General features: G+C 43.2%; 2 protein-coding genes across 2 annotated transcripts in view; one reads left to right on the top strand and one right to left on the bottom strand.

Annotated features, from left to right (window-relative positions):
* Window positions 1–8,838, bottom strand: part of jph1a (junctophilin 1a) — a 33,254-nt gene extending 24,416 nt beyond the window's left edge. Inside the window, exons 1-3 of the mRNA XM_080049846.1 lie at window positions 8,790–8,838; window positions 8,160–8,660; window positions 4,778–5,543 (exon numbers count right to left, since the gene is read on the bottom strand). Of these exons, the coding sequence (XP_079905972.1) occupies window positions 4,778–5,543; window positions 8,160–8,538 (1,145 nt within the window). The 5' untranslated portion in view covers window positions 8,539–8,660; window positions 8,790–8,838. The remainder of the gene's footprint in view (window positions 1–4,777; window positions 5,544–8,159; window positions 8,661–8,789) is intronic.
* A 1,603-nt stretch (window positions 8,839–10,441) lies between these two features.
* On the top strand, window positions 10,442–14,016 carry gdap1 (ganglioside induced differentiation associated protein 1; the record flags this gene model as incomplete). The annotated part of the gene is made up of 6 exons (XM_080050675.1): window positions 10,442–10,624; window positions 11,521–11,713; window positions 12,319–12,489; window positions 12,972–13,066; window positions 13,347–13,461; window positions 13,664–14,016. Exons 1-6 carry the CDS (start codon window positions 10,466–10,468, stop codon window positions 14,014–14,016), a joined length of 1,086 nt encoding a protein of 361 aa, XP_079906801.1. The 5' UTR covers window positions 10,442–10,465.
* Window positions 14,017–14,380: the final 364 nt, after the last annotated feature.

Below are 14,380 nucleotides of genomic sequence, written 5' to 3'. Positions count from 1 at the left end.
GTACCCAACAGCACCTCTGCCCCCATTTGGAGCAGAAAAGATCATCCCAATCAGGGACAGCTAAAATGGAACCTTACTTGATGTACTGCGGCTTGGGATTATTTTGTTCCCATGTTGAAACACAGGGCGATCTATAACTCTCCAAAAATGGGCAGGTGGTGAGTGGCTGAGGTCATCACACAGCAGGTGATAAACAAACACCACTGGACACAAACGCACCGCACACACTTTCTCTGTTCCCCCGCCAAACGATAGCCTAACCTTATCTCACCTCTTAGAATCCAAACAGACAGTGTCTCCCATTCTCTTTAAAGCTTTTGCTCCCATTTATATGGACACACACCCACACTGAGGGACACACACCGACACACAGACACACATTTGGTAGAGAGATGATAGTGTGAGTGAGATGGCGGGCTGCTATATCAGTGGTGGGACGGGTATATATTCCTGGCTGGTGCTGATAAGCCAACTGATGCCTTGCCTTATTTAGTCAGTACTCACTGCTGACACACTAGCAGAGTAGCACACACCGCAAGCAAGCACCCTCACTGTATGCATTTGTCTCGTCTCTCTCTGTGTGTGTGTGTGTGTGTGTGTGTGCGTGTGTGCGTGCGTGCGTGCGTGTGTGTGTGTGTGTGTGTGTGTGTGTGTGTGTGTGTGAGGTGTTCCTGTTTGGAGAGAGGTGAGTTCTATGAATGCATATAGATAGTCCGTGTGCCTGTGACTGAGTACACGTGCACACGTGTAGCTAATGATTTAGTACTTATACAGTTGCTGAATTTGGAATCCTGTAGATAGCTTTGATGCAGTGATTTGGTAAGTCTGGTTAAAATCACACTTCATTTTCATCATACACTGTATAACAATGCAAATCTTAATTATCTCATATTTAGTTTTTGATCGTAATAGGATTATACTCAACATCCAAAAACAAAGCAGTTTTACTTTACTTGGTTCAAAGGACTTTAACCATTTTGTGAAAGTGGCAAATACAGCTCTGGAATAAAAATGGCAACGGCATCTGCAACTACAAAGTATAAGACCCTCAGTTTGTTCAATGTTTGCCAGCCTAGGTCATCTCCTGCATCACTGTCACGCCTTGGATGTGCAGAACTTCTATTTGATTATCTACACCACCAAAACCCGTCCAACTTCTAAACCAGTGTTCTTATCTGTCCTGTCTGTAAAATGAATGGAAGTGTATTCATGTGTGTGACAGAGTGACACACAAAACAGGCTTAACATTTCACTAGAGCACTACAGAGCAAATACTGCTATTTGGTGGAAACACGCACTTGGCCTCCGTGCACGGGCTGGCTTACAGCATGTTTGTTTTGGCATTCTTAGCACTGTAGGGGAAGTGTGCTTATTAATCAACTTAACCTGAAAGGAGGAAGGTCAGATAAAAACGAAGGTAGAACATCAACACAGTATACATGGAAAATAACCTGTGGCTAAACAGGTAGAGCGGTCATCCACTGATCGCAGGGTTGGCCATCCGATTCTCCGCTTCCTGCTATATGTTACTGAATGCCAAATTGCTCCCGATGGTTAGCTTGGACCCTGCCTGGTAGCTGTTGCCATCTGTGCATGAGGGTTTGTGTGTGTGTGTGTGTGTGTGTGTGTGTGTGTGTGTGTGTGTGTGTGTGTGTGTGAAGAGAGGCAAACAATGTAATGTACTATATAAGTGTAGTCCATTTCAAACTACAACTCCACTTTAAGACTTCTCCTTATATGTGACAGCATAGCCATTACAGTATTACACAGTCAATATGCCTTAAACTGCTGATCCGTAACAAAAAGGCTTTACGGGAGACGCATCATAACACACGAAACGTTTCAACGGCACAGCAGTCACTTATCTCACTCCACAGGCCTCTGACAAAACCCAAACATGCATGCACGCAAACTGAACACCATGTGCGTGTGTTTCAAACAGACAGGGCTGACAGAACAACGGGTGAACGGGGGTCACAGACAGAGAACTCACACCAGCTCTCTATTGATCGGCTGATCACGAGCATGAGGTAATCGGCTCCATACAGTAATTCATGGGTGTGTGTGTCTCCTCTGTGGTCTACTTTTTAGATAATAATAAATAAGTGAATAAATTCTGCAATCTTAATCTGCTCAGCATCTTTCTCAATCAGCATTCATTTTCCAGCCTCTCTCACGTCACTTCAATCCAGTATTTCCTCCCTCTGTCAACCCCCTCCCTCCCCCCCACACCACCCCCATTCCCCGTGGATCCACCGGGTGCGCTCCACATTCAAAGACTAGAGAGTCACGTGACCAGAACTGGATCAATACGAGTGCATCTTTTTGCCATGCACTGTATAATGAGACTTACATAACCTGCTTACATTCAACTGCCACAGTCAGCCATGCTTGCTGTTTACAACACAAAAATCCAGCCTAGAAAAAAGAGAAAAAAAAAAATTTGGGGGGGGGAAGAATGCGAAAGGCTTGTTTTTTGAGACTTCGAGCAGCACATGATGAAGCAGCCAAGTACCAGAAGGTAATTCGATCACTTACTACAGTACATGGGGACCTTGTTTGCTGGCATAAACACTTTGCATCAGCTTGAATGCTTTCAGTGTTGTTGCTTTTAGCACCATGCATCAGGTCTTGTGTTTCCCTTTGCTGTAAATTGTTACTCTGACTCACAGCTAAAGAGCGTATCCAACAATTCTTTCTTTCAACACATTGTCAATTTCTCTCCCATTTTCCCAGAGGGTTTACACGCACGCGCACACACACACACACACACACACACACGCACACACACACACACACACACACGAGCACACACACACACACACACACACACACACACACGCACAGCCACCTTATGTGATATTTATCTTAAATCTTTGACATCTGCAGAATTAAGCTTTTTGTCTCCTCCGCATGAACATATCATAATACTGCATAGGTATCTCTAAAGACTGGATGCTATAATCAAGCCTTCTATTCATAGTATGGGTCCGCTATTACCAGAGCTGTTAATGGCTGGCTTCAGCTCTGAGTCAAAATACTCCTATTCATTGTCGGCAGTGTTTTAAAATATTGAGTGTGCATATTTTATTTAATTGGCTAAAACAGATTGTTAATGAATCATTTAGTCTAAAACTGTTAAAATAATGATGACCATTATGAATCACCACAGCACAAAGTAATGATTTATTTCCATTGAGCTCGTCTGAACAGCTATAAAAAAAACTTTAAAAAAATATATATATATTATTTGTTGGTCTACTACTTTGGAACAGACTGAAATACCTCAACAACTATGGATTGCCATGAACTTTTGTATAGACATTCAGGATCCCCAGATCATGGTGATACCATCAGCTTTCACCAGAACCATCATTAGGTTAAGTTTTTCTTTGTTTGAGTAAAATGTCTCACCAAGTAACAGATATGCAATAACCTATATGGTCCCCTCATATTTTGTCGGAGGAAAACAAATTTTTAGGTTATTAGTGAAATGTTCGATTAGTTGGATTGTCATGAATTTGGTACAGCTATTCGTGTTCCCATCAGGACTACTTTGGGGTTTCATTAACATTTATTCTAGCAGCATCAGCAGGTGGATTTATGATTTCTCAATTTCTTTGGTTAATGACCAAATACCTTCAAAATGTGTTAAGTGCTAAATAGCTAAATATTAGCATGCCGACGAGCTAAACTAAAATAGGGAATATGTCAAACATTTTACCTGCTAAACATCAGCATGTTAGCTATTACAGTGCTTACAGTGTCCCCAGACCCTTGAGTGAACATACAAATTAAATTTGTAAATTTGAGAATCTGCGCCGAGCAGGACATGGAATAATTAAACCGATTAATTGATTAAGTAAAATTAGAGTTCATTACGTTTCTTTTAATGACTTGATTGACTGACTGATTCCTTAACACTACCGCTGTATGTGTGTGAGCATGAGTACTGAATATTTGTGTGTGTTTGACAGCAATTCAATAAACATGTCTTTGCTTTTGCGTATCACAAATGCGTGTTTGTGCGTTTCCATGCATGCAAATTTGTGTGCGCTTCTTGAAAGGAAGGCAGAGAAAAATATAGAAACGGGCCCAATTGCATGGAGACCTTTTCACAGCTTGCACACTTCCTCTCTCACAGTCTTTAGTCCAATAATTCCCTGATACAATGAAAGCAGAGGATGTCAAAGTGAAGCTGCGTATACGCTGAACTGTGTCCCAGTAGGAGCGAGGCTTTACATGAAAAGGTCACGTCTCATCCACCTGTTAAAGAGCAGATGCCACATCAGAGCAACACTTGGCAGGAGGCGCAGGTATCGTTATTGGGCACACGAGACGCATTTGGCTCGGGCGCAGGTATGGCTATATTGCTCACGTACATAAACTCACCGTCACACAAATCACAGACCAATGCGCACACACACACACATACACACAAGATGCCTGAACCCTCTCCCTGGGAATGAGAGATATGAGCAGAGAATAGAAACAGAACCTTTTCCAGGGATGATCACAGTAGCTTCACAAAAGCCTTGACTGTTGATGATGTACAAAGGTCAGCGCTGTTGTCATGGGACTCCACTTACACAAGACTGAGCCTTCAATCAGACCAGGAGATGTTTGTCAAACAGGCCACTGCTTTGTCTATTTAATGGTGACAAACAAAAACCCCTGAGGATGTGTCGCCATGTCTTTTTTGGTGTTTACACAGTATACACCTACTTGCATCTATGGAAGCATGAATGAACCAACACACACACACAAAATGCAGTACCTGGAAGCTGCTATTTCCACTTTACTCCTGGCGATGGCTGCAGCCCGCTGGGCCCCCTCCACAGCTCGGTCCACCTTCTCTTTGGTTTTGGGGTTCTTAAGAGGAATCAACTGCTTCCTTATTCCGCGCACCAGCACGTTATTTTTGTACTTCCCTTCTTCTTTGGTGCCGTCAGGGAAAACCGTGCACCCGTAACCGTGGCGCTTGTTGTTAAGCCACTCTCCCTCGTACTTCATCCCGTTGGATCTCTCCGAAACACCAAATCCATTGCGCTTGTCGTTCTTCCACTCGCCCATGTAGGTCTCGGTGGTGGTGGCGTCCACATGGTCCTCCAGAGGCAGGTCCTCGTCCGGCAGCTCTCCGTCGCCGATGGAGATGGTGGAGTTGGCGTCGCTGGAGCTGATGCGGCTCATAGCGGCGTCGCTGCGGGCCGAGCTGCGTTTGCTGGAGATGGAGGTCCGGGACTCAGACTTACGCAGCTGCCGGAGGCTGCCGAAGAGCGACCCCCGGCGGAACAGGCCCTTCTTCTTGGTGACCACCTCGCTGTCCGAGTGGAAGTTGAGGACGAAGCCGCCGCGGCTGCCGGCCGGCGCGTCCCCTGGAGAGGAGAGCTCCTGGAGCACTGTGCCGTTGCTCTGCTCGGAGCGCAGCGAGGCCAGTGACGTGCGGAGCGGGGAGCGGATTACGGTGGCCATGCCATAGGGAACACTCTGACGCACGCCGTAGCCGTGCCGCATCCCACCCATCCACTGGCCTTGGTAGGTACCTGAAGGGAAACAGGTATACATTGGGTCAGTGAGTCATGATAGTCACAAAGACTGTATCATGCAGCTGTGGTCCCCAACCTTTTTCACGTATGGCCCCTTTAAATGAAACTATTATCTGCTTCTTGAGGCCCCCTTTGGTTTCATCATATGACACCTTGAAGGGGTTCTGACTTTGGGTTCGTCTTGAAAGACCTTGGAGGGGTTCTGAACCCAAGGTTGGGAACCACAGCTAAATAGGATGCAACACAGTATTGAATAAGTCATACCATAAAGGCATACCAAATGAATAGCAATTTCTCAATGGATGACATTCCAAACAGTGAGGTGCATGAAATACTTTAGGGTGACAAGACTTTGAAACTGCAACTTAGTAGTTCGATTGTTACAAAGATCAGATTTCTTGTAATATAAATGAGAAGCCACACTATATTCTAATTTTTTTCATGCTCAGAAAGAACAGGAGACTTTTAGCAGTATTACATAAAGCACATTCAGAAGTTGTCCTACAATGATTTCGAGAAGCAAATGTGTATTGAAAGTGCTGCTTGTGTGTGTTTTTGCTCGTCTCTTTTGTACACTTTGCAGTTTTTTTTCATTTTCTTTGGCCATACATTGACTATATCAGCATTACTGTCCTCAAAGCAGCACTACCTATGGGAAAACAGAGGAGCCTTAATGTTGGGGTGAAGAGTATGTCAGCCAATGAAATGCTTGTCTCTCCTTCTCCTCAAATCTGGGACTGTGAGCATAACTAACTCAATCACAGAGATTTGATTAAGGTAGTGATACTAAGGGATCACTTGGGATGAATGTGAATCACTCAGCCCGCAGCCTATTTTCAGGGCTGCCTCTAACTCCCCCCCCCCCCCCCCCCACTGACAGTAGGCACATTCACCACCACCCGTTTTGTCTCTGACGGCAGGGAATTGCTATGACTCACATAATGAAAGGAATACTTTCATTAATCCCATTTGGTGCTGCTGAGCCCAACGAGCATGTGCTGGCCTACTGTAGCTTCTTCGGAGCATCATATTACAATCCCGAATCTTATAATAAGAAAGGCTTTTTCAATCAAGCCCTGGAATCGCCTTGACCAACACGATGAAATGAGGCATAACGTTGAGCAGATTCTAACAGAAAACGATATACTACCAGCCCCCGGGCAGGAATTTAGATGGATAAACAGTGTGAGATTAACAGGCTGGCTCGGCGCTGCAGTTCAAATGAGTGACCCTGCAGATCAAGTTATCAGGATGTTGCAGGGTCAGACGGCCAGATGTTCTGTAGATCCTCTAGGATCAGCTGATTTCCCGAGCTCTGCCCCTCCGCAACTGTCATATGTGAGTCATTTATCCCGTGCCATAAGGACTCCATTAGTGGAGATGATGCTCACAAATCAACCCAGCGACTTGAGGATGTTTTAATAACCAGAAAGGACCATGTGGGTGAAATGTGTTCTGCATTGCTAACACAAGCACTTGTGTCTGTCTGGACTGTATGGGGATGTTTCCTCCCCTGATGACACAGGTCTCTAGACAATCTGTGAACACACGCAGCGATTAGTGACATCAAAGCCCTGACGGAGGCTTGGGCTGACCTCTGGACTTCCAGCAAGTCCAGGATTGTGTGCTGCGTGTGACTTCAAATGGATGAATGCGTAGATGACGTCCATATCTGTGTTATTTTCAGCACTGTGGAATTGTTTATCTCGGGTTCATCAAGTAATATAGACATTTGAAAAAAAAAACATTTACACTAGTTTACATTGCAAATGCACCTGTTGTGTTGTTTTTTCTTGAAACAAGCCTCAATGCCTTCTACTAACAGTAGAAGCCTACTTCAAGAAAAAGTTCAATTTCCTTGGCATTTATGCAAAATATAATCGAAGGAGGACGTGTGATATTGCAGCAAAGGCCCAAAAGTGAAAATGACAGAGGTAAGTGATAGTCTAGCTATAATTGGCCCTGAACAGACTGATTTGATGTGATTTACAAACTCCTTCTAGCTTAGGAATGGTGCCACCGAACTGGGACCAAGACTCACTCTCCTTTACCACTGTCATGTGAGGAGCAACCGGTAGTTGCCAGAAGAGATGCACATTGGAATGAGAGAGGAAATGTTGTCGTGAACTGTGTCTAGCAACATTACCAGGGTCATAAGTCGTAGTTTTTAGATGAGTAAATAATGATGCGCTTGACCGCCGGTGCGCAGTGCGCAATCTCAGCTTCAACTCAGATCACATCAGATAGAGATTCATGCACTGATGTACTTCCATTAGCCTCCCTTGGTCTGAGGCTGAGCATCCTCCTCCTCACACACACACACACACACACACACACACACACACACACACACACACACACACACACACACACACACACACACACACACACACACACACACACACACACACACGCACGTAGGCTACGCACGCACGCACACACACACACACACACACACACACACACACACACACACACACACACACACACACACACACACACACACACACACACACACAAACGGGCTACATAACACATTATCATTCACAGCCGTTAAAGCTGTAGGCACGTTTCACAAACATTGGGCCATATCCATCAAAAAGGCTTTCTTACCGCCATCGCCATAGGTTTCGATCCCATATCCATCCTGCAGCCCGTTGCTCCAGGTCCCGTCGTATCGCGCAGGTGTGTTGTGGCTTTGACGGACGCCGTACCGACCCTTAAACCCGTGACTCCACTCTCCGCGGTACATCCACTTTCCTTTATTCTCCACGCCGAGCCCATGCCGCTTCCCCTGGGACCAGTAGCCCCTGTAGGTATTCCCGCTGGGCCAGGTGTACACCCCCACTATCTCGAAGCCGTGCGACCAGGACCCTGCGTACTCGCCCTGGCCCTTGGGTCCGGTGCAGATGCCGTGTCCGTGGGCTTTGCCATCCTCCCACCCCCCGCAATAAGTGCCGCCGTCGTCGAAGTCAAACCTTCCGCCCGTCATTCAGATATAGGCTGGAAATAAAGCAGATCGTGCGCTGCTGCAGACTTCAGGCGTCTCCAGGACCGAGGTTGGGGGATCCAGGACCGGTGGTGAGATGAAAGGATGAGCCAACGAGATGATGACTAGGAGAACAAATTAAAGAAAAAAACAGAAGGGTGAGGATGGGGGATACAACTTCCAGAAAGTGACATGCAATGCAAAAGGCATGCGTTACGGTAATTGTAAAGGTATGAATGGTGGGCGTCATTTACCGGAGGCGCACGCCGGGTTCTCCACTGTGTATTGCTCGTCTCCCCCCTCTCACCCACTGATCACAGAGGGAGAGAGAGAGAGGCGTCGAGTCCCTGCTAAGGAAAGACACTGAGCCAATCGCAACGTCACGCCAAAGGGACCTCCCACTCCCCCCCCCCCCCCCCCCCAGAAACAAGGAACATCTATATCCATGTCAAACCTCGTTATACATCTGAAATACGCTTCTCACTTTACAGCTGTGAATTCCCACATTTCAATTGATCATAAAAACATCGTTATTAAAGTATTATTCTGTGATTATCAATAATGAGTTTCTGGTGACATCACACAGTGACTCATTAATTTTGGATCTATTTTATCGCCCTTAATTACATAATAATATACTATTATAATGTATATGATCATAAAAGGAAACTGTAGGCTCTATCAAGTTTTAATCAGAAGCATTTGTGCAGTTTGTTCAGTCACTATCTTAGTCCCATGAGATAGGCTACGTATCACGTGTGTGGTAGGCGCAATTATGGTTCAATAGTAGGCTACATGTTACAATAGTCATATCATAAGCCTATTATTTTGTAGCCCGACAGGAGAGCTAAAATGCTGTTTTGTTTGCATTTAGAAAGAAAGCGTTTGAGGTAAGCTAATGATTGCGAATATGACTCTAAAAGTCCAAATAGTGTATGAGATCTTAAATATTTTATTCAATACATTGCCATCATATAGTCAATGCATCAGGCATGCCCTCTCTACAAAACTCACATCAACTAAGGAGGAATAACCTGGGACTGATTGGGGAAAAACAGCTTGTGTACATCAACAGTGGTTTTCAAATCGAAGGAATAGATAACAGCGACCTCTGCTGTTCACAGGCATTTATTGCATTGCTGGAATGGTATAACAAGTGTGTTGAGATGTATAGTGTTATATTGTAGTCATATGTGAACTATTTGATGTCTTTATTTCTGACTTTTTGAATGTGTACTGGCCTACTACATGTCGGTCTACTACCGACATGTAGTAGGCCTGTACATACACAGGCCTACTAGAACCTTGTAGGTTTATTATTGTTATTATTACAGTAACGTAGGCACATGAAACCATGGCTGGTTAATACAGCAACATTTGAATTATAATTGCTTATGGGTGCAATATACCTTTTTTTGAATAAAAAAACTAAAAAAACGAAACAATTATTTTACTATTTCAAGACTTAGCGCCTATAATACTTAACATTCTTTTTGACAACATAAGCTTACAGAACATATCAGCAAGGCTATATTTATCATAGCCTACATAAAATATACACCTAAATATTAAGGTAAACTTGAATTTAAAAAGTATGGGTAGGCCTACAATATTAGGCTACTGCAGTCGACTATTACTACAAAACAAAAACTAGAAGCACGACGACAACGGGAAGAAGAAGATTCAAAGGAAGACAAAGAAGCAGGGGATGTGGGTAGGTTAAACTTACATAACGCTGTATATCGCTAAATAAATGTTTTTCTTGAACAGTAGGCCTACGAGATTTCATCAACACGAGGACGAGGATTGATATTCCACTCCGAGCCGGTAGGGCGTGTATTTTGTCGACTGTGACGTGGTGTGCTGTCCTGTCCTTTCTTTATATGTCCATGGTCCTCACTCGTCCCCTAAAAAAACACTAACAGATAAAATGGCGTCCGAAAACGGCTCCGAGTCCCGCGATGAGAAAGCAGCTCTTATAGAGGCGAGCTCGGAGCAAGACGAACAGCAGACATGCGGTACAGTGGCGACAAAGACCGGGTCGAAAATAACGCTGTATCATTGGACTCAGTCTTTCAACTCTCAGAAGGTGAGTGGCGTCTTTACGTTTCAGCACCAACACTCAGTGGACAGCTCCCCAACGGAGGTTTAATTAGCGAACCGTTAAATGGCTCTTGTTATTGTCGTTGATTTATCCTTTATGTATCATAATATGTCTGAATTAATAACTGATGTATAACATATTATTGCCGTAGTATTCATCAAAGGAGTACCAGTACTTTGTGTAGGTTCTAAGGAAGGGCATACCCTAACGTTTCAGCACCACAGCTAAGTGGACAGCTCCTCATTAGCATTTTCAGTAGATTTGTGGTAACACCCTTCTGTTATATCTAATGTGGTATGCCAGGTATATAATAGATATTAAGACCTCCAGTAACCCGTGGACATTGCTATTTCTTCTGTTGGTCAAAAATGTTTCTCCTCAAAAATGCCCACTCCCCATACAATTCATACACTATTGCAAAATCAGTTAAGTCACATTGAGGTTTACCTTTCTAATCATGTAAGAAATGAAGTTATTAGGTTGTACTACGTATTCCTCCATCTTATATTTCTCATTAAATTTTACCTGTAGAAAGAAATAATCTAAGTACATAAAGCGCCATACATGTGTACTCTACATACAATAAATCTTCTAGAACACTTTTTGCATACTTTATTTGATATAGTATTGTGTTTCCACTATGATAGCTGTGTTTATTGTTATTTCTGTAAAAATGAAAATGACTCAGGTTTTGCATTGGGTTGAAATGAAACCTAACATAGCCCATCTGTTTTTTTGTTGTAAAAGGGCTAACTGAGAGGAACAAGAATGTGTTACGTGGCAGTCATGGTATTGTGAAGAAGTCAGCAGGGATCTTTAATGAGCAAGAGCAGAATATATCCCCATCTCGGTAGTTTATCATTCATTTCCCCGTTTTGCAGGTGCGTTTGGCCATAGCAGAGAAAGGTTTGCGCTGTGAAGAGTATGATGTGAGCCTACCCCTCAGTGAACACAATGAACCCTGGTTCATGCATCTGAATCCCACTGGTGAGGTGCCGGTGCTAGCCCACAATGACAACGTCATCTGTGACCCAACCCAGATCGTGGACTACTTGGAGCAGAATTTCAATGATGGTGAGACTAAATAAAGACTGGAAAGCAGCCCTACAACTCTCACTAACTATTGCTTTTAATACCTGGCAGGGCTGAATAGGCACACTATATGCACTGAATTTATTTTTTGGTTCTTAATCTTTATTTTATTATTTTAATGTTTTTGCATTTGTATTGTTTGTGCAATGTGTATTTGTTCATTTTTTTAATTTCATTCATTCATTCAACATTTATTTTTTCAGTTTTCAGTTTTCTCTTGGTTTACACTGATCCATCATAGCTTTGTTCTAAGGTTCTGATCCATTGGCCTTAAAAGGAGACACAAACTGGTAAGCGTGGAAATATTTAAGCTAATGACAAATTAAATGTAAAAAAACAAAGTCAATGTCAAAGTCAACATTAAAAAACCCAACTTTTCTTCACCCTCATCCGTGTGTATACTATTCTCCCCTTAATAAGCCAACGTACAGTGTATGAAACACCCGTTCTTTTACCAGTATTTTCTATTGGCTGTGGCAGAATATTAATTGTTATTTACAAAGACAAACATTTGTAAAAAAAAAAAAAAACAAGTGCCACTTTACATCATTGCGCCTTCCTTTTCATGACTTGTTTGTCTCCATAAGGCACTCCCAAGCTGATTCCAGAAGAGGGCAGCACATACTATCTCAGAGTGCAGCACTACAGGGAGCTACTGGACTCACTACAGATGGATGCCTACACCCACGGCTGCATTCTGCACCCTGAGATCACTGTGGACTCCCATATACCTGCATACGCTGCCACCTGTATACGAAGTAAGACACACTGTGATGCACTTGAGTAGTTTTTTTTACAGCTGTATTCCTGGAGCACTTATTTACACACAGAATTAACTTGCATGTTCTTTTTTTGAGGAGAATGTACCTAATGTTATAGAAGACCCCTCATATCATTTATATTCCAGGAATAGATTCAACAAAGTTTGGCAACCATCCATAGAGATCTCCTTTCCTGCCTTGATAGTATCATAAATAAAATACAGGTTCACAGGAGGTACATCCATACTGGTCAACCTACTCAAATACAAAAAAAATTGTATCAGTTGATATTAGTTGTAACTTGCCTGTGTGCTTTATATTTACTGTTAATGTCACACAGGTAATCTGATACTTTCACAACAGACTTTTCTATTATGTATTTATTATTAATTTCTGTAAAAAGTTATACATTTGGTAATAGCGTAAATCACGCCATGACACAATTGTCTCTAACAAGGAGCTGTGTTTTTGTTTGACAGCACAGATCGGAAACACACAAAGTGAGCTGAAGAAATTGGCGGAGGAGAACCCAGAGCTCAAAGATGCTTATATAATGAAACAGAGACGCTTGAAAGTAAGTTATTCGAGTCAGCAGTGATACTAATGAGCACTGTTGTTTTTTGTGATTTATCACACACACATTGTTTTTTTAACTGACAAAGTAATGGCCTAGAGACACCTAGCAAAACAGCAATACATGTGATTCCTTAATTATGGCTCATTAAATAAACAAACTACAGCTGGAAGAACAAATTCTGTTTGTAGATGCCGTGTTTTTGTGCATTTTCTGAAATGATTGGTGTTGAACAAGTGAATGTGCACTAATGCATTTATGTATGAAAACATTTCCGCAGTCCAAGTTGTTTGACCACGACAACATGAAGTATCTGAAGAAGCTTCTGGATGAATTGGAGGGTGTGATGGACCAGGTGGAGACAGAGCTACAGAGGAGGGTGGAGGAAACACCAGGTACGCCATTACAGAATAGCCTGTGTCACTTAGCCACAACCACTTTGCCATTAACAAAACACACTATAAAATAATTTATATTCATGTATGTCAATTTCTTTATGACTGTTGGAATATTTCAAAGTGCCAGTGGTGGATGGCTCAGAAACACAAGTCAATTGTCATGTCATCTGTTGTTACTTACTTCATCTTCCACTCGTAGAAGAAGGCCGCCAGTCTTGGTTGTGTGGTGATTTCTTCAGCATGGCCGACGTCTCTCTCGCCGTCACCTTACACCGCCTAAAGTTCCTGGGCCTCTCGCGCCGCTACTGGGGCGATGGTACCCGCGGCAACCTGGAGACCTACTACGAGCGTGTGGTGGAGCGGCCAGCCTTCCGCAGGGTGCTGGGCCACGTCAACAACATCCTGATCTCTGCCGTCTTGCCCGTGGCGTTTCGCGTGGCCAAGAAAAACGCGCCGGCTATTCTGGGCACTACGCTGCTGATAGGTATTCTAGGAGGAGCCACGTACCTCGCTTTTCTTTACATGAAGAAGAGGTTGACTCTGATCATCTGAGGGCAGCCAGATGTTTGAGGTGCTTTTCGGTGACCTGAATTTAGATATGTAAAGAGAAATAACACAGAAATATATATAAGAAATTAAGCAAACAGCATAACTCAAAATTGATTGACGTTAGAGTACATAGATGAAGTTGGTCATTCAGCAGTTATCAGTAATATTGAATTTGAAAAACAAAAGCTTAATTGTCTTGTGCTCTGTGTTGCTGGTTGCTCAAAATGCACTTTTAGTCATCAATGCATGACTGCTGCATAACATGCCAAAGGATTGACTTAAAGGACCATACAGTATTTTTTTTATGTGTTTTTGCCTTTGTTATAAATCACATACAACATTTTGGTGTTGTTTTTCTAGTTCCACA

The sequence above is a fragment of the Ammodytes marinus genome (assembly GCF_949987685.1).
Source record: "Ammodytes marinus genome assembly, chromosome: 21".
Lineage (NCBI taxonomy): Eukaryota > Metazoa > Chordata > Actinopteri > Uranoscopiformes > Ammodytidae > Ammodytes > Ammodytes marinus.
Note: the sequence above shows the minus strand (reverse complement) of the source record. Positions and strands in the feature narration are given on the sequence as shown.